Consider the following 22771-nt stretch of genomic DNA (forward strand, 5'->3'; position numbering starts at 1 on the left):
ATGTTTGTATGGTTGTATTTAATAAAAATATTATTTATACACTAAAATTAATTATTAATATATTAATATATATATAAACACATTACACATGCAGTTTAATTTATTAAAAAAAATTATACCAAAAACAAAAAAGCTATACCAAAACAATATCTATTTTGCTTCTGCCCATCACGCGAGTCCAGATCTACTCATTGAATCATTTTACCCCGTACGTTTTGGAGATGGAAATCCTGATTTTCTCCACCCAAATAGTTTTGATTTTTGAAGATAAAAAGCAGTCAATTGAATGACAAGTGAGATAGCCTTGCACGGAATCTATATATATTATCTCACTCCTTCAATTAAAGTCGGTTTTGATAATACAAAAACGTCAAACTCTTTCAATTATTGCGGGACCATCTACTACTTAATCAATGAAACGGGGTACGGTTACAATAATTTACCATAACAGATGTCACACATTATAAATTTAAATTATTAAATCAATTGTTTTGTTTATGTGAGCAATAAGATACCCTTCACTAAAACACGCTCCGTTTTGCATAGAAGTACACTGTACACGTGCTGAATTTGTTTGGTTAGTTTAATTTGAGTGATGAAAAATTGTAAAAGCAGCTCTTAAATGTATCGTACTCGCGTTGTTCTACTTTTCAGCAATCATTGACCTCCTATGACAGTGATGTTCTTAAGTAAAACATTTATTAAATAAAGTAGCAACTTCAAGAAACATACATGCGTTGTACTTGAAATTTATTAGAGTGTGAATTAATGGTTGAAGTTAATAAGGTGAAAAGAATGTGAGCTATGTACCATGCACCCTTTCCCTGTCCCTAAAGTAAATTATAACTCAGCAAGTAGCAACTATGTAGAAATTGTTAGATTAAGAAAGCCATAAAGAGGAAGGGACAAACCGTTAATTATTGGCCATCGCAATTTCAATTTTTTTTTTCTTTTTTTTTTTGTGTCTTACATTACACACACTCATACAGACTAGAAGTAGAAAGATTTCTATATTCCATTGGGCTGCAATTCTAATTCTTCTTGAAGTTAGTTTATTTTGGACAATGGTTTGGGGTTGGGTTGTTACTCTGCCCAAATCTGAGCCACGTTAAATTCTTTGATCTGGGCCGACGGAGACGGCATTATATATTTTGTTTTTCTGTTTTAAAGTGATTGTGAGGGGAGGGCTAACATCCTGGCCACAAACCCACAAAACCCTTAAGCCAATTGTTCATCCATGTTACTAATGGACCACCTTTAATTAATTTGCTTTAAGCAATATAATAAGGAATGAAGTACAAAGCCATCGACCAAAAAAAAGAAAAAAAGGTACAAAGCCTGTTCCTATTAAGGAGCTAGCTAGCTTGGAATGAATGAAATACAAATACTCATGCTAAAGCAAGCTCTATCTTATCCAAGAGTCCATGACCAAAAAAAAAATCTTATCCAAGAGTGGAAGTTAATATATTTTTACACAGAATGGAGAAAGTTGATACAATTCGAATTAAGTTATTTATTAGCTTAACTAAAGAGGGATAAAATAATTAATAATCTAAGATCTACACTCTACATCAGTTAGTGTGTTGTGTATACAATAATCATTTGACATGTCTTGCATTACTCTGCATGCAAAGAAGGCCCGTTTTGGTGTGAATAATGAATGAGTATTGGGGCTGGCTCGCTGCTTCATGCCTTAATACAATTAGAAGAATGCTAGGGCCAGCAACTTTTGAGATTTATAACCATCAAATAGCTATCAATGAGGCTTTTAATGGTGTGAGATTAGTGTGAGATTTCATGCAATGGCTCACTATTCTTTGCTGGTTACATGCTGACCAGAATTTGATAAAGTTGCTGACTCCTAGATTTTTCCATACAATTATATTGCAGATGGCGGAAGCAAAGTCGATAGACGACAAGCGTTTTCATCCAAAGTAAAAGGAGGAAATTAAAGCGATGGAATCAATGAAAAAGTGATGTACGGGTTTTCAAACCCCTGTATATATCTAATATCTTCCTTTTCGTACCTCCTCTACAGTCACTTTTGGACCAATATATTGTATGATTTTCTTATCCCGTTTCATATCCTTAGAATGATGACGATATGTCGTTGCTTTTAAGTGCTGGAGAAGGACAGAAAACGAAAATGCAACATGTGTATATGTCCCTACTCCATTCATGGATCATGGATGGAATCCTGTAAAGTGTGAAATACTTGACATACACGCATCTCTAGTTAGCAATATAACAAACTTAACTTCGTTGCTTTTGGAATTTATATTATTTATTAGAAAATGGATGATGAAGTGAATGAATGCCTTTGCCGCACCAACAACTTTGATGAAGATTACCTCCTGAGAGATATCCTCCAGCAGCCGCAAGAAAGCAGCCAGACGGCCATCGGAAATAGGGCAACAAGTTCCTATATACTGTCTTTCGATAAATCGGCAAGTAAGAGGAGAAGAAGCGCTTCAGAGACGGCGGATCACATAATGTCAGAGAGGAACAGGAGACAGGAACTCTCTAGAAAGTTCATTGCACTTTCCGCAACTATACCTGGCTTGAAGAAGGTCACCTCTGATCTATCATCATCACTCTTCTAGTTATATCTATCAATGCACGCATGTAGTTGTGATTTATTTATTATTATGTAGACGGAGAAGGCGCACGTACTTGAAGAAGCCATAAAGTACGTGAAAGAACTAGAAGAGCGTGTGAAGGTGCTGGAAGAAGATGGCGAGATAAGCATAACGAGATCTCGTGTGTGCGGGTGCGGCGACGAGACACTTCCAGAAGTTGAAGCAAGAGTATTGGGGAAGCAACTGCTCATCAAAATTCATTGTGCCACTCAATGCGGCGTTCTCATCCAAATACTCTCCCAACTTCAACTCCTTCATCTTTCCATTTCCAGCAGTAACGTCTTGCCATTTGGGAACACTCTTGACATCACCATTATTGCTCACGTACGTAACCGATCCACAATTCTATATTCTCTTCTCTTCATTACTCACATTCACAACTACTCCATGTCTCCATCGTTCTACAGATGGGTCACAAATTCAGCTTCATAGTGAAGGATCTAGTCAAAACCCTGAGACAAGTGGCTATGCTCAAGGAAGAAGAAATCAGCACCTACCAAATATACCAGCCAAGTGCACTCATTAAGACTACATCTCATGTATGAATATTATTTTTAAGTTATTCAGTATAACTGAAATTCATATGCTTCGACTCTTGGAGTAACGTTACTCTTGTCTACATTCTTTGACCTCATAGCTGTATTACATGGACATGATATCCCTGTATACAAATAATAACATTACTTCCAACATTTTCTTTTCTTGTATTTGAGTCAACACTAATTAATATTTTATTTTTATTTACTAAAAGTGTTGATCTAATCCCCTAACATTTTACTCTTCTCTTCACAAATAACATCATGTCTTTTGTATACGATATGATATGACGGCGAATATTTTTCTTTACTCTCTAGCCAGTAGCAACAGTGTCAGAAAAAAAAAATAATAAATAAAGACAATAAAACATTTTGGAAAACAAGCTTCACTATTGGTCAAAAGGTGAACAAATCCATGTATCGTGAATGTATCATCTCGTTTTACTTAATTTATACGTAAAAGCTAATATATACAAATAGAACTGAATGCGATCCGAGTTGCTCGACTTACGAATAGCATTAACGTGTTCATGCATTACATAATACACTAAACTGTGATGGTAATCTCGAACGACATTTCTTCAATTGAATATTATATCTCCACTCAGCTTCGTCATTTCATGTGACTTGCTAGTTTTACATTTTATCCTTAGTAGTCAAGTCAAACAGTTACATAACATTGAACATTTGAACTCGATCAACAGTGTCAAATAATAATAATAAACTCATTAACTTAATCAACTAACGGTTAATCTTTTTTTTTTAATCAACTTGCGCAATATGTATCCGTCATAAAATTTATCTGCAATTTTATTGACTTTGCCATACCTTCGTTGACATGATTTGTCGTTTGTCTGCGTTTTTATGGCATCAATCCAATATTAGTACTCTCTATTTACAGAACTGAATAGATTCAAGATATACACCACAGTTCGAAACAACAAAAATTTCAGGTTGAAACATCTATACTAATGGATCCATATGCACAATTTTTATGAACATAACACGAATGATTCAAATCAGTGTGAGGACTTTAGCCGGATGATTCTTGTATTTATGGATTTTTGCCAACCTGAGAGTTATTAGTTGACGAGGATTCCTTTGATGAGGCAGACACAAGCCCATCTTTGATTTCGTTATGCTCAGGCAACTGTTGCTGTTCCGGCTTCACATCATCTAGACAAGTCATGAGATATCTAAGCTGCAGAGTTTAAGACAGTATCAAATAGCCGATCCATTTGGGTTGTATGATAAGCATAAGTATGTCACCCCTTATAAATATTAAATAACTACTGTACAAGTTTAACTCCCACATCAACCAATATAAAAATATATTAAGGAAAACGGTATTTTAACCTGCTCTTCCAGGTTTGCTACTCTCTCCTCCGACAGTTTTAAGAATTTTCTTTCCCTGGAAATAAGTCACACCATACAGATTTCAGACCTTTGGACCAAATTTCCAACCACTCAAGCTCAAGTAATAGGAATCAGTAGCACCAGAATTACATAATCGAAATTGCTAAAATTGCCAAACAAACATGAAAGCAGCAATTATGGACATTTGATTTAATCATGGAATCCTCATACTAAATAAGTAGTACATAAAGAGTAACTATTTTACAAAGAACAAATCAGGCCATAAGAAAGATATAAAAGATAAAACAATACCTCTCCTCAATCTCAAGCAACTTTGCTTTCCAAGCATCCTCATTTTTAACAAGATTCTCATTAAGCTGCAGACACAAAACACATAAACATTTGCAATACAATTTCCTGTCCTTATGATATATTAATGAGGTCCTGTGATTATGGAATGGGAATTTTTCATAAGAAATTCTTAACAATGGATTACAACTTATTACCTCCTCCAGAAATTTCTTCTCTTTGTTACATCTGTCAATCTTGGCCTGAATCTTCTGTTGTTTAAGACTGACAGCCTTCTGAACAGCTTTAGAGATTTTTGTCTCAGTTTCTTCTTTTACCTCTTGTAACAATGACTCAAAATACTACAATTAACACATAGAAAAGTGAGCAATTCGGGTATGTTGGACATGATGCAGCCTCAGCAGATTCACTGCAACTGACTACTAGAATCCACTTACAGATTTTTGGTTTTCAAGTTGAGTAGCAAGCAATTCATTGTACTCATTGACAATCTGCAAATGTAAAAAATAAAATTAAACTTACAGAAGAAGCCAAGATTTCAGAAAAATAATTTGACTAGTTTTGCAACATTACTGCTTCAACTTTACTATTAAGTAAAGCCTCGCTCATAGAATTATCTTCACAGCTGCAACTTCCACACCCATTCTCTGCATGAACACAGTGAGTGTTCAGCTCAACCAACTTCCCATCGGTTTTGGACTGAATAAGTCTATGAACATAGTTGTCTCCCGCAAAATCCCACACACGCTTAGTTTCCACATCTAGGGCATAGCAATGCTGTGTCTCTTTCCAGTGCATGATGGCATGTCCTGCTTTATATCTGAGACACCATTGTCTCGGGAATAAGATACATATGGCTGGGATACATTCAGCAAAGAAGCAGTATAAAAAACAAGGGTTGAAGACAAATTCCCTCACCTTCCACAGCCAACAAATCCGCATATAACACATATCCAAAGGTTCTCAGTGGTCCGACAAACAGAACATATCGATTTTTCAGCTTGCTGTTGGCAATAGCGGCACACCTGAATAAAATAGCGGGAAATTACTAAGCAGACAAGTACAGAGATTCAATAACTAGCACTACATCAAACTTATTTAGACATGCGAGCTAAATTAATGAAAAGTCCGAAAAGAACAATGAATTCAAACACCCAACCAGGCAAGCACGCAAAATAGTTCAAACAGCACAGTCAAGTGTACGCTATGTACATGTTAATGAATGTGACGCACAGAAAGGGATTGGCTCTGGAGGGACTTACAGGACAAGAAGAATCAGCCCATTTTGATATGCACGAACAATGAAAAGAATGATTACATATAGTGGTGAGAATTCCACTGGTGTCTTGATCTAACCGCTCTGCAGACAACACAAAACATGGATGGAGTCATAGATGATGGATAATATAATAGTGAGAGTGGGCAATGCATATCTAAAGGGGAGGTTGTACCAAGGCAAACTGGACATGTGGGCTGTTCAGTGGAGGTAGCATTGGATGGTTGGGCATGTTCAATGGAACCAGTGTACTGCACATCCAACGTGAAAAGAACACGGCAAACCTCAACCTACAATTGAAATAAGAAGAACAAGTAAGAGGCGGTGAGAGAGGCAGCTAATGGAGAAAAGAGAATGGAGAAGGACCTCCAGAGAGGAGAAACGGCGGCCATTGTAATGCTTGAAGAAGCTGTCGGTGGAGTCTTGATCGTCGAAGCGGATCAAAACGCTGTACTGATCTTCCGTTCCATCCATTCTGAAACAAGAAGGAAAGAAAGTGAGAGAGAGCAGTGAAGGGAAGAACAGAAGGGGGAAGGAGGGAGGGTAGTACCTGACAATGCGCATCTCAAGGATGTGGTGAAGGAAGGAACCACAGAACTGGCAGAAGTCGGCGTAGGTCATGTGATTGGGGACGCCGACGACGCAGACGAGGGGTTTGCGTCCAAAAGGGAGGGTAGAAGGGGGATCTTGGTCGGGGAAGAGATGCATGAGGCCGCGGGTCTCCTCGATCCTAGGGTTTCCGGAGGAGAAGTTGAAGACGGAGGTGGAGAATGATGAAGGCTCCTCGTTGGGGATTGGAATTGGAATTGGAATTGGAATTGGGATTGGCGGTGATGAAACGGCAGTGCTGGAACGCCAGCTAGTAGACATGGCTACACCTAATACTCAACCCTACGCGCGCACACACGTCTCTTAATCTTAATCACCTTTCCCTCCTGCTCCTGCTCCTGCTCCTCCCCTTCTCCTTCATTCCCCGCTTTCCTTAAAAGTAAATAATATACTCTTCAATTCACTATTCTACTACTCAATGTTTTCATAAATCATAATCCATTTCTTTTTCCTTTAAAAAATTTCAAAGGAAAATAAAGCCAATCTATATCTAATAACTGATTTTTGTTTTTTAAAAAAACTTTTTGAGTTTAAAATTTAAATAGTTCAGTTTCATAGTAATTTGTTGGATTAAGTAAGTTAGGTTATGAAAATTGAACCGGTCATTGAACTACTCTAATTACTGATTTATTGGTTTATTAATTTAATCGATTTAACCGTGGTTCAATAAAAAAACCGTTTATAAAAACACCTGATTCTGTAAAAATTCAATAAATAAAGTAACTGGTTCTATACTTCTATACACTCTTTTACTGCATTTTATTACTTCAAAAGGGGACATAAACAACTAGTTCTATGAATAAACAAACTACAATGATATGCAATGCCAAAAATAGGCCAATGATGAAATAATAAAGGATTTCTCTCTTCAATTCTATGTTCAAGCTTGTAGCAGACCAGAATTAGAGTAATACCTAGTCTTCCTTCTTAATTCTTATATACCTCAAAGAATTTTCTACAAAATGAAAATTAAACAAAATACACAGATTTAAAACAAAAACAAAACAACACTCAGAAATCAATCACGTCTTCCAAACACAGCCTTAAAACAAAACAGAACAACATTCAGAGTATGAGCATTGATCACAAAAAATTGATTTCTGAAACAAAACAAAAACAGCAGAACAACATTCAGAGTTTGAGCATTGATCACAAAATATTGATTTATGAAACAAAACAAAAACAGAAGAACATTCAGAGTTTGAGCATTGATAACAAAAAATTGATTTCTGAAACAAAACAAACACAGCAAAACCAGCAGAACAGCATTTAGAGTTTGAGCATTGATCACAAAAAATTGATTTCTGAAACAAAACAAACAATCAACAAAACAATGAAAACAGAATATTTTTTTCCTTCAGAAGAAGAAAACAATGAAAACATGAAACACATAATAAATCAATGATCACCAATTTCCAGAAAGAATCTCAAAGACAACAATAAATACACAACAATTTAGCAAATAAACAAGAACAAGACCTAAATAGAAAATCCAACAAATTAAATCGCAGAAACCTAACAATTTAGCAAATTAAAACAACAGCAGCCCAACAATTTAGCAAATTATCAGTCTATGAATTCAGTTTATTGTATACTTTAATTCAGTCTATGAAAAAAATCCAAACCACTACCAAATCAAATAGTTACTTATTGTAATAGAAATAAGAAGTTGCAGAGTTTGAAGCAGAGTATTGGTGTTGTGTGAGTGTATTGTCTGGTGGCGGGTTTAGGGAACTCACGGCGGCGACAAAAGAGAGCAGTTCGACGGCTAGGTGGAGCGCGCGCAGAGTTTGAAGCAGAGCAACGTGGCTTCCAGACGAACGCGAATGCGAACCCGAACGGTTAACGGCGAGTGAACGCGAACGGTGAACGCCGAGCAAACTTGAACGGCGAAGAACGCCAACGAAGACGACGGCTGAACGAAGACGCGAACGTGAACGGAAAACAAACGGCGGCGGAAGCGCGGCTGAGCAGACAAAGACGACGGACGCCGAGCTCGAGGAAGCAGCTGCGATCGGTGACAGCGAACAGGGGTTGAAGACTTGGAGCACGAGCTAAGCTAGATAGACGGACGGACGGCGGCAGTATGCCACTCCTTGCGGCGGTGGTGTAGGCTTACAGTGCTAGGGTTTTTTGGCCGAGTTTCTGGGAATGAAAGAAAGGGAGGGAGAAAGGGAGAAAGGGAGGGGGAGAAACGAAGGAGCTTCAGAACCAAGAATGAAAGTAAGCCAATTTTGACAAAAACGACACCGTTTCTTTTAAACCGGCCGGTTTACTGTCCGGTTCAACCGGCCGGAAACCATCCGATTCGGCGGTTCTTCTTCGATTTTTGGAGAAACGGTTTTGGGGCAAACAGGTCCGTGATTGCTGCAGGTTCGGCCGATTTTCAGATATTGAAGTTTTCAGCTAGAACAAAACCTGCGATTTTTCATTTCGGTGTTTATTATTACTTTTTAAATTGTTAAAAGTTATTGATTTTTCTTTGTGTTGTGGGACGCACGCCGACTTACTCAATATTTTGAGTTAAGACCGAGTCAAACTAATCTTTAATATTTAGTAACAAGGTTAAAAACACAATAGAAAATAAATTTGGGTGGAAAAAATATTTTATTTTTAATATTTTATACACTTACAACTCAAATTTTTACTCTTTATTTATAGCCATTCACCTCACTCTTCTTTATACTTTTATATACATTCACTCTCTTTTAGAATATCCTATGACTTTTCATAATCTTTCAGAATCTTCTAAAATATTTCAGGACCTTTTAAGATATTTTAAAACATTTTAAAAGAATATTATACAAATACAGTTAAATATAACATTTTAAAATTTATTGTGACATAATGCCTAAGAGAGTATGTCATCGCTTTTATATTCTACAAAGGGCCTAAACCAAAATTTTATCTTGTTTTAAAAAATATAAACAGATTGAATTTGAAAACCTTGTTAAAATAATTAATAAAAAAAAACTGAACTTTCATTCATTATTAGTTAATATAAAAAAACAATATAGGAGAAGTAGTGAGAAATGTTCCAGACGAATCGGCTACTGCTACTCTCTTACATTGATGAGAATTATCAATGGAGGTGCTGTAATTTATGATATCAACTATGGTATTTAAGAAATAAGATACTTTTAACTTTCGCATATTGTGCTTGTAATTGTTACAAGTAAATGAAGCCTCGGATTTCAAAAAAGAAAATAAAATACCGCTAGTTATTTCACCGTTACAAGCAGTTTCCAACGACTAATCATAATCCTGGGTAAAGAAAAAGGAAAATTGCCACTTTTCAACGATAAAGCACATATACGATGGGTAGGATATGAAACCAAAACATATAATGTAGGAGAAAGCCAAAACTCTGGAATAGGCAAATTCTTTCGGCTTTGAAAGTCATTTATCACCCACCAGAAAATAGAGATCTCCGAGCCAAAGCAGGTACTGAAATGAACTGGTCTACGTATCAAACTGCAACTGAACTTTCATTCATTATTAGTTAATATAAAAAAACAATATAGGAGAAGTAGTGAGAAATGTTCCAGACGAATCGGCTACTGCTACTCTCTTACATTGATGAGAATTATCAATGGAGGTGCTGTAATTTATGATATCAACTATGGTATTTAAGAAATAAGATACTTTTAACTTTCGCATATTGTGCTTGTAATTGTTACAAGTAAATGAAGCCTCGGATTTCAAAAAAGAAAATAAAATACCGCTAGTTATTTCACCGTTACAAGCAGTTTCCAACGACTAATCATAATCCTGGGTAAAGAAAAAGGAAAATTGCCACTTTTCAACGATAAAGCACATATACGATGGGTAGGATATGAAACCAAAACATATAATGTAGGAGAAAGCCAAAACTCTGGAATAGGCAAATTCTTTCGGCTTTGAAAGTCATTTATCACCCACCAGAAAATAGAGATCTCCGAGCCAAAGCAGGTACTGAAATGAACTGGTCTGGTCTACATATCAAACTGCAGCAACAGGAATGTGTGATTCAACTGACTTCAGTATCTCTTCACCAACTTGTTTGCATCCAACCAGCTTCTGCATAACACAATCCAAACATCAAGTTAGTCACCAAGGAGAAATTCCCTGGAGTGAAGTTTCATTTGCTTCCATGTCCATTTTCGTTATATAGTGTCAAGTGTTCAAAATAATAAAACAGAGATGCATACTGTTCCAGCAGAATATATGTCCGCAGTTCGAAATCCCCTGTTCAAAGTGTCCAGAACTGCTTTCTCTATTCTTTCAGCAGCCCTTTCTTCTCTAAGGCCATATTTCAAAAGCATAGCAGCACTAAGAACAGTAGCAAATGGGTTTGCCTTGTCCTGCATATAAATAATTATCGTGGTAGCAACTTAGTATCTGTGTTTACATGAAGGGAAATGAACAACATGAGTGTACCGGAAACCAACCTGTCCAGCAATATCAGGTGCAGAACCATGTATAGGTTCAAAAAGTCCAGGTCCCTGCTCCAACAAAAATCCAATAAACTCAAGTTGAAGTGGAAATGTTAACTTGCCCAAAAAATAGTCCAAAGAATTGCAGGATAAACTCAAGAAACATGCTCATCATCATCTATATTCTAATTCATTAAGAATACTCTTTTCATACCGAAGCACCAATGCTAGCAGAAGGAAGCATCCCAATGCTTCCAGTAATCATTGAAGCCTCATCCGATAATATATCGCCAAATATGTTGTTTGTTAAAACTGTGTCAAACTGCAAGATTCAGAGTGAGATATTATATCCCTTACATTTATACATATTTCTTTTGTAAATAGAAAATTGCATTACAAATAAATGAAATACAGATTATGCTAACTTGTTCCAGAAACATACCTGCTTTGGGTAGCGAACCAGTTGCATTGCGGCATTATCAACATACATGTGTGTGAGTTCGACATCAGGATATTCCAGTGCTAGTTCTGTAACTATTTTCCTCCAGAGCATTGATGCCTGAAGATTTAAAATATAATTATATTGTCAAATCTATCTCTTATGGCTTAGAACTATTAAATATACCATCAGAACTCAAGGCAAGTGACTTATACTTATTTGTCAAGGTTTCTGGGCCATATAACATAAACAGATTGTTAAAAGATGACAAATGATACAATCTTCCGGATTTCAAGTATAAGCAAGTTATGGCATGCAGCTTACCAATGAAAGAAAATGTAGATCATCTTAAAATATTCAGTATATCAAACCAGACTCAAGAAGCCGTGGACATTTCACAAAATTTCGCGGTAAGTGTTACGGCTAAAACCAGCACCACATACCTCTAATACATTGGCTTTGTCAACAGAACAAAGTTTTCCACGCCGCTTCCGAGCAATCTCAAATGCCAGACGAGCTATCCGATCAATCTGTCATATATATTGATGATCATGATCAGTAATTAATTAGAAGATCATAGATCCATTGAGAATGTACAAAATAGTTATAGAGACAAGAAAGGAACAACTTCTCACCATAAGAGAACTACAAGCTACTTCAGAGAAACCAAGAAAAAAAAAGTGCAAACTGTAAGCAACACATTAACTTAGATGTCCCTTCCACACAATCTTTTTTCCATCCTTCTTTATGAAAGAAACCCCTCCAACATAATCTCACATCAAACAATTGTGAAAGTTCTGAATCATTGGATATATTTTTCACAACATGTGTTGGCTCAATCGACTATTCTGAATCATTGTATAATAATAAAATCTGTAATCAAATAGTGCACATGAATTCTCTTCCACTTAAGTATTCAACCAAGGTCAACAACCTTGACAAATTCTATTGCAACCATAGCTTTTGTTTATATTTCACTCACAAATCACAAGCATGTTATAATTCATGCAGAGAAGCATGTCCAATTAGTAAGATACCTCATGAGCAGAGTAAATCTCAGTGTTAAATCCAGTCTCCTGGCCATTTTCATTGGTCCCAAAGCCCCTGGGTTTTCCAAAATATATACCTGAATAAGCAGAGAGCACGGACAAGAAGATTTAACCCTACGAATCAGGGGACAGCAACTAGAAATTCAGTATAATGAGTGGGGAACCGAAGGAGGACTGACCGCCAGTGAGTTCCCTCACAACAATGAGATCAACACCTTCGGCAACCTCTTTCTTAAGGGTTGAAGCATCCACCAACTAGAGGATAACCAGCACAAATTAAAAGGCATGCAGATTATTTCCATGTGAGAAGAAGCAGCAAGAGCTGATTAGTACCTGTGGGAAGACAGTGGCTGGTCTGAGATTTGCAAAAACTTGAAGGCCAGACCGGAGCTGAAGCAACCCAGTCTCTGGCTTCAGATGTTTCTCGTTTTTATCCCATTTATAGCCTCCAATGGCACCAAGAAGAACAGCATCGGATTGCTTCGAAACAGAAAGGGTCTCCTCGGGCATGGGGACTCCGGTGGCGTCCAATGCAGCGCCACCCAGAAGCATCTCTCGGAACTCGTATGTGATCATGAAGAGTAAAAGAGTGGATGAAGTTGGGAAAAGGGAAATGGGGAGGATACCTTCGAAGGAGCCGGCGAGGACAAGAACGTCTTTTGCGACGGAAATGACTTCGGTGCCGATGCCGTCGCCGGGGAGGAGGGTGATGGTGTAGGAGCGTTTGGAAGGAGGAGCGGCGGCTGCAGAACACCTTACGGAAACAGGCCTTGAGGAGGTGGATGAGAAGCGATTGAAGTGCGTGAGGGGCTTCGGAGGATGGAACAACTGCAGAGAAGGCGCCATTATTTTTCTGGGTTTCGAGCTCGACTCTTCTCCCACTCTCTTTAGTCTTTACTTCAGCTCATTGGACAATGGCCGACGCCTCCGCACTAACTTTTTCTTATTATCTTTTTTTTTTTATTATTCCAATCTTTTTTAATGTAAAAAAAATTAAGATTTATAAATTATACCATTAAATACAATAGTCTCACTTTATTTATATCAGTCATAAATAAATCTTAGTCACACAAAACAGTCATACATAATCATTTCAAACTCCTAAAGATTTTCATAAATAGTGACATTTATCTAATCACAAATTCACAAGTTATTTTATCTTGACTGAAGCAAGAATTGGAGTGGTTTTGTGTGTGATTGTTTAGGTCCAGTTTGAAAAAATAGTTTAATTAAATTATTTTTAAAAAAATAATTTACGAGAGAAGTCATTTTTTTAATTTTTTTACCAACTTAAAAAGTGGAAATTAAATTTTAAAAATTACACCAGATATTAATACTACTACTTTTCATAAGTCAAAAACTCAGAGCTTGTTTAAAATGCTAAGAATTAAAATTCACTCAAAAATTGAATTCTTTTTCTTACTTTGGAATAACTAAAAATAAATGATTTGAATTACTTTAAGAATTCCAATTCTCATTTTTCTTTCGTTTGTAAATCAGAGATCTGATTTCTAAATCCACTCACACACTTTTTAAATTTGGATTCTATTCTATTAATATTCTATAGTCATTCCAAATTGAAATTGAGTTTCAAATAAAAATAAATTCTTTTTTTAAAAGAAATGGAATTCTTTTTCTCTTATTAAATAATTTCCAAACAAGCTCTCAAAAAATCTAAATGTCACACATTTTATAAGATAAAAAATAATTTTATATTTTTCAATCTTAAAAAATAAATTTGTCTTCGAATTAAAACATCAGAAATTTATTTATCCTTTTCTCGTATAAGTATATGTATACCTTTTTGTTTTATAAATTGAAAAAATAATAAAAGTATATATTGAACAGTATACCATGCCGCAAAAAACGTAATTCATTGTGTATAAAAGCTGAATTAAGGTTCTATCCGCAACTGATTCCCGTATACGACGCTCCCAAAAGATAACGAACTTAACAAACTTATAAGTTATAAATCCTAACAGGTATCTTTCTCTCTTCTCATTTCTCACTGCTAAATGCTCATGAAAAATCGCACACACTCTCTTTCTTTCTTTAGTTTCTTTCTTTACACCGTTTCAGCCACATCCAATTCGAATCAATTCAACAATGGCCGCTGTGGCTTCACCTTCCTCCAGAAACCAAACGCCGTCCTCCTCGCGCTCATTTTCCTACCCCTTCGCTTCATACACCTCCGCCAATTTCGCTCCCGGAGTCTCCCCCATCGTCCCCACGCGCTTCTCCTCCTCCTTTGGCCACCATCGGCGTTGTTCTTCCACCTCTTCGCCGCCGTGTCCAGCATCCGTGAGATTCTCCTCGGAGCAACCACCAGGTTCCCCCGGGCAACGCTCCACGGCGATAAACAAGAATCAGAGGAAAACCGACGCGATATCATCTTCGACGTCGAATCACCAGAGAAGGACGTGCATGTGTTCACCTACGACGCACCCTGGCTCCTTCCGCTGCTCCTACCACAAACGCCTCGCCGAACAGCAGCAGAAAACGGCGTTGCTTCATTGTGCTTCTTCTTCGAGTGGTAACACCCTAAATCTTCGAAGATTGGCGATGCAGAACTCGCTGGTGCGAATCGGAGGAGTGGAGGGCGAGCTGGTGAAGAAAGCTCTGTGTGCTCTGATCAGACCCTCCTCCCACAACCGTCGCCGCCGTGAAGCCTTTCAGCCAAGGCCGAGCCGCCTCTCCGTCATGTCCAAGGCAGAAGATTACTGACATTCTCTTCTTTTTGTTTCTTTGTTGATCAAATCATCCTTTTAATTTTTTTGCAAAAGGAGGATGCATTAAAAAGAAAAAAAAAAAGGTTCTATTGTGTGTGTTCTGAATCTGAGGCATATTGTTACTCTCTTGGAAGACTGGGAACCTTTATTTTTTTGGTACGCCCAGTGGAAAATTAGGACAGAGTTACCTGTAAAGTTAAGTTGAGTAGTGCCTGTGAATATTTTTTTTTGCCTTGTGATTGTGATGTTGAATTTGTGAATAGTATTTCTCTTTGAAAAGAAATAAGAAGGAAGACGTTCATGTTTCTAGTTTTTCTCTTTCAATTTTCGTTGAATAGATTATTTGTTTTATTTGTAGAAGGTAAGGCTGAGCGTGCAACGACAAGAGTGGATTATTGGGAATCTAGCATTGTAGTAGGTCAATTTGATTAGATAGATTAGATATATTATGATTATGATTTTGGATTTCATGTCCCACATTTACTTATGGAATGTACAGAATTCGACTTGAGTGATCCAAGTGTATGAAAATAGTAGGTGTTTTTGGACATCCAGAATCCTTGTCCTATAGGCCATTGCTACCAAGTTGTGAATGGCAATGGGGCTTGCAAAAGATTTATCTAAAAACCAAGAAGGTTAGGTTTGGACTGTTTGGTAAACTGAAATTCTTATCAAGACTGAGATTGAGATTGGTTGAAAGAAAGCAGTAACGAGAAGTAAGAAAAATGGTTGTGAAAGAGGGGAGCAGACCACCCTGGGTGGGTCTTGGCGCCGCTGCTTGGGTCCAAATAGCTGCGGGAAATGCCTACAACTTCCCGCTCTACTCCTCCGCCCTCAAATCCGTCTTGTCCCTCAACCAGCAGCAGCTCACCATCCTGGGCGTGGCCAACGACGTGGGCGAGAACGTGGGCATCCTCCCTGGCATTGCATGCAACTTCCTCCCTCCTTGGTCCCTCCTCCTCATTGGTGCTCTCCTCTGTTTCTTGGGCTATGGAGCTCTCTTCCTTGCTCTCACCGGAACTCTCTCTACCTTCCCCTATGTCCCCTTATGCCTTGCTCTATGTGTTGCCACCAACAGCAATGCATGGTTCGGGACTGCTGTTCTTGTTACCAACATGAGAAACTTCCCTCTCTCCCGAGGCACCATCTCCGGCATCCTCAAGGGCTATGTCGGGATCAGCGCCGCAGTCTACACTCTCATATACACCTTGTTGCTCAAACACTCTGCATCAAATCTTGTGCTCTTTCTCGCACTTGGAGTTCCCATTGCATGCTTGCTCATCATGTACTTCATTCGCCCCTGCACTCCTCCTTCTGGTGAAGACTCTTCTGTCCATTGCCATTTCCTCTTTGTTCAAGCCGCCAGTGTTTTACTTGCCACCTATCTTGTTACAACCACAATACTCTGCGACATCTTTTCTATCACTGGTGCTCTCTCTTATGTCCTAGCTGCTATAATGCTTCTGCTTCTCATGACTCCCCTTGCAATCCCTCTCAAGATGACACTATTCCCTTCCCATCCAAAGGCAAACAATGATGATCTTCATCCTGTTACCTCAAATCAAACCGATCCCTTGCTGGCACCATCTTCCTCGGCTGCCAGTCTTGTTGACGAGGATGCTTCAGATATTGAGACACTTCTTGCAGAGGGTGAGGGAGCTGTGACGGGTAACAAAAGGAGGCCCAAGAGGGGAGAAGACTTCAAGTTCAGAGAAGCCATAGTCAAGGCTGATTTCTGGCTTCTCTGGTTTGTTTACTTTTTTGGGGTTGGTTCAGGAGTAACGGTTCTCAACAATCTCGCTCAGATTGGAGTTGCTTTGGGAGCCAATGACACAACCATACTGCTCTCACTCTTCAGCTTTTGCAACTTTCTGGGTCGTCTTGGTGCCGGTGCTGTTTCTGAACACTTTGTTAGGTAAGACTAGCAGATTTTTGTGCAGTATTGTATACCTTTCGTTAGATTTTTAGCACAGCAACAGCGTCAAATTGTTGTAACATTTGACAGGTCCATAGCTCTGCCTCGAACAATTTGGATGACATGCACACAAATAATAATGATCATAGCATTTTGCCTCTATGCTTCAGCTCTTGACGGCACTCTCTATGCTGCAACGGCCTTGCTTGGGGTATGTTATGGGGTTCAGTACTCTATAATGGTTCCAACTGTGTCTGAGCTCTTTGGTCTCAAGAACTTTGGTATTACAAGTAACTTCATGATGCTAGGGAATCCAATTGGTGCCATTATTTTCTCTGCTTTGCTTGCTGGCACTGTGTATGATGCAGAAGCTGCTAAGCAAGGAAGCTCAACATGCTATGGTGCAAATTGCTTCAGGCTCACTTTTCTTATTCTTGCCGGTGTTGTTGGACTTGGTACCATCTTGAGTATCATTTTGACTCTCAGAATTCGCCCGGTCTATAAAATGCTCTATGCTGAGGGTTCATTTCGTCTCTCTCACACTTCAAGTCACTGAGGCTGCACAATCTTGCATAAAAAAGTTCCACTGCCATTCTTCAATAAGCATACAGCAACTACTACATCATGTTGCTACCCCAATCATCCTTTTTTTGTGTTACTTTGGCAAAAATTAGAGCATTAGGGTCCTTATTTTTGGATATGAGTTTCATGTATTCCACTTTATACGTATCAAATTAGCTTCCCTTTCCCCAAGGGGGGAAAAATATCGAATAGAATCTGTTCCGTCTGTGATGACCGAGGTTGATGATCTCCGGCCGAGCACTTGGATGCGTGGCTAGATTATATGTTGTCCTCGAGCAACGACGTGAGTTTAACCTCGGCCTTCTGAAACACGGCAGCGGGAGCACCTGCACAAAGCACTCCGACGCTCAAGTAAGTGGGAGAATAATTAATGAATAAAGAGTAAATAACTAGAAGTGAATGTGGAACCTGCCCCTTTCTGAATCAAGGGGTAAGATTTATAGGCTCCTCGAGTTTGCTGGTGAGCTCCTGTTAGTTCCGATATTCCTGGTCAAGTGCCGTTATGGATATCTTGTGAAGAGACGTGATTGAGTGGCGTATTCTGTTTCGGAGATAATTTATAAAGTTTGTTTGTTCAGTTCTGCTCGGTTCCGATTTTTAAGGTCAGTCTGCCACTGAACCTCCATGCCGATTATGGTGTGGTACGCATCAGAATCTTTTGTCAAAATTAGATGATTTAGGTTCGAGTATAAGAATCCTCTGAAATCTGCAGCTACTGATAAGATGATGTATTTCCATAATTTCTTCAAATTAAACGAAGTAACGTATGAATCATTTACCATTAAGGAGAGAAGCTCAGGAATTCAGAGGCAGAAATGCCAAATATTACAATAAACATCAAAATATACTCTGTTAATTATGTACTATGAGTGTGACGGTAAGGATTTTTAATAGTACAGTACAGTTCATAAACTCAGGCCAGGCACACTCTGACCCTAGCTACTTTTTGAGCTGACATGTAACTTACATTTATGAAAACAAGCACACAATCTCAATACTGAAACAGACATGAGCTAAAACTTACCATCTGATCTGGGTAACTAAGATTAAGAATGGAACGGCTGAAAGGAAAGGAAAGTAGGAAACCAACCTTATGCTACAAATCTCTCTGGTAGAAAAACCCAGAATACCCCCTCTCAGACTTATAATTTCCAGTGATGGATTGAGTAAAATCCCAGGGGAAAAATTAAGAGGAAAAAAAATGCAAAAATGTTACTCAGTTTGGCTTTAGATCTTGGAACATGGTATCCCATTTGATCTCTTCAACAGCAGCAGACCAGTAACCATCATCATCATTATCAACATCTCCAAGGTCCATCTTTTCCTCCTTCTGGAAATGGTAGACCACAGGACTAGAATACCCTTCAAGAGCAGGCAGCACGGTAGGACTTCCATTTGTGAGGAACAGTCTCTCTTGCTTCTTAGGAGGCATCATCTTCCTCCTCATCAAAGCACTCTTCCATCTTGTCCCTAAACCACCACTGCTAGGCCTTGGTGATGGCACCAACACAATTGCAGAGGAAGATTCTTGGCGTCGAACCAACGTTCGAATGGAATTGGCGAAGCTCTTCTTTGTCCTCTTGATGGCCAACATGAGCCTTGCCACTGGATGAGGACTACTCTTCCCTTTGTCCTTTCTTGCAATCTTGAGGATTTCTAGCCTGTGCTTGGCTATGGAGATGCCCATGCTTTGGAGGAACTCATGGTTCAAGTACATTATGTCTTCTTCTTCAAGCTCATTCTGAGCAAAGGCAAGGCCATACTCATACACTAGAGATGGCTCAAGGCTAGTCTTTGAGAGCCATGAGAACCAATCCATAGCTGCTCACTTCACACTCTGATTTTGTATTATTGTGATATCTCTTTGTAAGTTTGTATATAAGGGATGGATGCTGAATAAAAATTTAACAGCAAAAAACAAAAACTATAAAAGAAAAAAACTTAGCAAGTTTGAGGAGTGGCTTACACTTTGTGGGGGTTGTGCTATATATGCTTTTAGTTTTTAGAGAAATTGGGTATTGGATGAATCTTGAGTGTGACTATATTTTAAAGTTAGAACTTAGAACTTAGCAGTGGCATGGGCATGTGGGGCATGTCTAACCCATGTTCTTGTGTTTACTCACACAATAGTCCAATTTCTATTTTCTAATGCAATTTAATTACCGGCAATCAAGGCTAAAGAGGGAAGAGAGTAGTGTTATCCACACCCTATTACACTTTTGGTGTATGTAATTAGCATATAGTGTGTGATTAGTCGAAAAACATCACATAACATATTTTGTGGAACATTGATACTTTGATTGAGACATAGGTTAATTAAACGGTAAGCAAGGCATTCTATATATTCTTCTCTGCTACCAAAGGTTGTGAATAGTCTGAACTAGCTAGATATGGTTCGGTTGATCTTCCTTTACTTGTTGAATTTCTCAAAAGTATTACACTAGCTATTCCATTTATGGGTTGTGATGCACTTTCCAAAAGTGAATAACGCACCGGTTCATATCCACAACTTCCTCTCAAAATCTGAAAGATAATATTCTCTCTTACAATCCAGATGAACAAGCAGGTCCGGAAGTGGGTTGGTATTGGAGTGGGTCTGCTGCCAAAGTCTATGACTCACGCAATGGTTACTTGTGGTTGTGTAAGCAGCTGTTTGGTTGGGAGGAGAGGGAGAATTGGCTTTGGCTTTGGCGTCAGCTTGTTCCGGAAAAGCATAAGTTTTTGGCTTGGTTGTGTCTTAAGGAGTTAAACGGGACTGTCCCTCTATTTAAGCAGTTCCTTGTTTTGTTTCTTTTGTTTTTCTTTGTTTAATTTATTTCAGTCACCAAAAAAAATATCCACAACTTCCTCAACTTACAACTTCGACTTTTCCACTTGTGAAGATATTAATTGAACAAGTCAGAGAGAAGAAAACTTAGGACTTGTGACATAGCTAGACAACCTTTAAACAAGTCAAGTTGGGGGCAAAAAGAATTTTTTTTTTCTGGAACTATCAAGGAACCACTAACTATAGTCAATTTATTACTTTTATTAGTATATGTATATATCACTTCATTTTTGTTCAATCTCAACACAAGTGCAGATCAAGCTTTGTATCAATAATTTCAATTCGAAAAACAAATACGACTCCTCTTAAGAAGTGAGCTCGATGTGGGGCTTATTAATTTTATTGTCGATATAAACTTTACATATAGTGAATAAGTATTGAAATTCTTGTATTAATGATAATAGATTTGTACAAACAGATATTCAACAGAACAAAGATTAAAATAAAATCAAATATAATTAAAGTGCAACCAAGACAATCTAGAAGAAGAAAAAGAAATTGCTTAAACAAAATATTTGAACAAAAAATTAAATTGAATCGAAGAACTAAATCGGAAAAGAAATAATTAAAAGAAATAAACAGAATGAATTAACTCCTAATATTCACATGCACTTGAATTCTATGATTTTTCAATATGTCAGTGTGACTGAGAATTTGCAGATCTTTACTGTAATTTGTAGTGTTGAATTGAAGTGGTTTTACAATCTCCTGATTCTCCGATTTATAAAAGAAATCTTTGTTTTGCTGAGCTTTCCTTGACCATTATCATCTTTATCCAAGTTCTTGTTCTTACTTGCTCCTTAAGAACAACTACCCACGTTTTCTTACCACAACTTGAGAGTCAAGTAATATTCTCTAAGTTTATCAACTTTCACATTTTAAAAGATCTAAATTTCTGATATATTAATGTCGGTTCCAAAGTGCCGTGATGCTCATTTTCTGGTTTAATTAATTTGCTTTTTGCAAAATCATACAGTATTATTGATTAAGTTGCATATGATTTGATGCTGCTTTCTCCAAGATAAAATTGAAGCTGAAAGTAATAAGAACAAAAACGTAATCTATAACTTGTGGTAGCTGAATGACAAGTCACTTTTTTTCGCCAAATCGTTAGAGCTTAAACACTGTCCATTATTGTCTCCACTATTGTTGTTTTCATGTCCCAATTTTGCTTTTAATTAGGAACATGCTAGTGTGCTACTATCAATAAGAGTTTGGATCTATACAACTTCACGTGCACAAATAAAGAATAACTATTCCCATGTGTGTTACATTGAGTTGGGGCATAGGTGAGTTCTAGCCTTCTAGGTAGAGTAAGAGTATACTAAATTCACATGCTAATTAATTCCTTAATTTACACTCTTATTTTTGCAAATTACTTTATAATAAGAGGACACAGTTTGTTTAGATATTTCACATTGAGTACATCCCCGTATGAGACCATCACTATCCTTCGGCCTAGTTTTGGGTTGAACCACATATATGCCAATTATTGGAGTCGGATTTGGAGGTTTTGATGCAAACGAATGAGGGAAAAAATGATGCATGAACTACTAATCAAGTATGTAACCAAAATAAATTAGACACAAGACTCCATGTTCCTTATTTGTCGCTTGCTACCACCGATGAAAATAATGGATTGTCTGATTTATCTGCTTGGTTCGGAGTACCAAATCAATTAAAAACATCTTTGGCATCAACCTAACAGAAGTACTGAACAGTGAACACTCTTAGTGGCTTTCATGCTGTGGAAATGAGAATCTAGTTAGACAGGAATAAAAGAATCTTTAAAATGAACATTCTCAAATGTTCATCTCTTAGTAATTGTCTTATACTTTGTTTTGACAAAATATCATGAAAGAAATTAGCAATGGTTGTGGTAAAGGTGTGTTTGTGACTTTGTGGGTGTCGACATAATAATTGACTTTCAAAATCATATCCGATATTGCTTTAATAAAAAAATCCAGCAGGTTGGCACTTCATATATTATGAACAGAATGCCCATGCAAGTTGCAAAGGTGTAAATTATTACTACATTACCACTACTTCATATTTACTTAATAATTTCGTTACAAATTGAAAGAAAGATC

At 37.7% G+C, this 22771-nt stretch overlaps 6 protein-coding genes across 12 annotated transcripts; 3 read left to right on the forward strand and 3 right to left on the reverse strand.

The window, feature by feature from the left end:
- LOC107614617 (transcription factor bHLH18-like) lies at positions 1884 to 4078 on the forward strand. The gene is made up of 3 exons (XM_021111612.1): positions 1884 to 2570; positions 2664 to 2963; positions 3047 to 4078. Exons 1-3 carry the CDS (start codon positions 2295 to 2297, stop codon positions 3182 to 3184), a joined length of 714 nt encoding a protein of 237 aa, XP_020967271.1. The 5' UTR covers positions 1884 to 2294; the 3' UTR covers positions 3185 to 4078.
- LOC107618237 (BRCA1-associated protein) lies at positions 3959 to 8895 on the reverse strand. 6 transcript variants are annotated; one of them, XM_021111609.1, is made up of 12 exons: positions 8465 to 8521; positions 6667 to 7097; positions 6486 to 6591; positions 6292 to 6406; positions 6103 to 6200; positions 5759 to 5865; positions 5414 to 5660; positions 5278 to 5331; positions 5038 to 5181; positions 4844 to 4908; positions 4532 to 4586; positions 4046 to 4376 (listed from the first exon to the last, which is right to left on the reverse strand). In XM_021111609.1, the coding sequence occupies exons 2-12, from the start codon at positions 6984 to 6986 to the stop codon at positions 4230 to 4232; spliced, it is 1458 nt and encodes a 485-aa protein (XP_020967268.1). In that variant the 5' UTR covers positions 6987 to 7097; positions 8465 to 8521; the 3' UTR covers positions 4046 to 4229. The 6 variants fall into 6 exon arrangements, with proteins under 6 accessions (XP_020967269.1, XP_020967268.1, XP_016175733.1 ...); XM_016320247.2 differs by having other exon boundaries at positions 6483 to 6591; positions 8465 to 8518; XM_021111608.1 differs by having other exon boundaries at positions 6486 to 7097; positions 8465 to 8894.
- Positions 10354 to 13590, reverse strand: LOC107618465 (3-isopropylmalate dehydrogenase 2, chloroplastic). 2 transcript variants are annotated; one of them, XM_016320553.2, is made up of 10 exons: positions 13254 to 13588; positions 12962 to 13202; positions 12808 to 12883; positions 12617 to 12705; positions 12023 to 12109; positions 11583 to 11699; positions 11355 to 11462; positions 11156 to 11209; positions 10916 to 11068; positions 10354 to 10784 (listed from the first exon to the last, which is right to left on the reverse strand). In XM_016320553.2, the coding sequence occupies exons 1-10, from the start codon at positions 13472 to 13474 to the stop codon at positions 10707 to 10709; spliced, it is 1224 nt and encodes a 407-aa protein (XP_016176039.1). In that variant the 5' UTR covers positions 13475 to 13588; the 3' UTR covers positions 10354 to 10706. The 2 variants fall into 2 exon arrangements, with proteins under 2 accessions (XP_016176039.1, XP_020966169.1); XM_021110510.1 differs by having other exon boundaries at positions 12962 to 13590.
- Positions 14543 to 15666, forward strand: LOC107614616. The gene has a single exon (XM_016316758.2). The coding sequence runs from the start codon at positions 14735 to 14737 to the stop codon at positions 15350 to 15352; it is 618 nt and encodes a 205-aa protein (XP_016172244.1). The 5' UTR covers positions 14543 to 14734; the 3' UTR covers positions 15353 to 15666.
- LOC107616851 (protein NUCLEAR FUSION DEFECTIVE 4) lies at positions 16068 to 18026 on the forward strand (the record flags this gene model as incomplete). The annotated part of the gene is made up of 3 exons (XM_016318758.2): positions 16068 to 17272; positions 17363 to 17839; positions 17874 to 18026. Coding segments are annotated over 2 exons (1671 nt in total), but the record flags the coding sequence as incomplete, so codon positions are not given.
- Positions 18665 to 20291, reverse strand: LOC107619679. The gene has a single exon (XM_016321975.2). It carries the CDS (start codon positions 19671 to 19673, stop codon positions 19071 to 19073), a length of 603 nt encoding a protein of 200 aa, XP_016177461.1. The 5' UTR covers positions 19674 to 20291; the 3' UTR covers positions 18665 to 19070.

The sequence above is a fragment of the Arachis ipaensis genome, chromosome B09 (genome assembly GCF_000816755.2).
Source record: "Arachis ipaensis cultivar K30076 chromosome B09, Araip1.1, whole genome shotgun sequence".
Taxonomy (NCBI): Eukaryota; Viridiplantae; Streptophyta; class Magnoliopsida; order Fabales; family Fabaceae; genus Arachis; species Arachis ipaensis.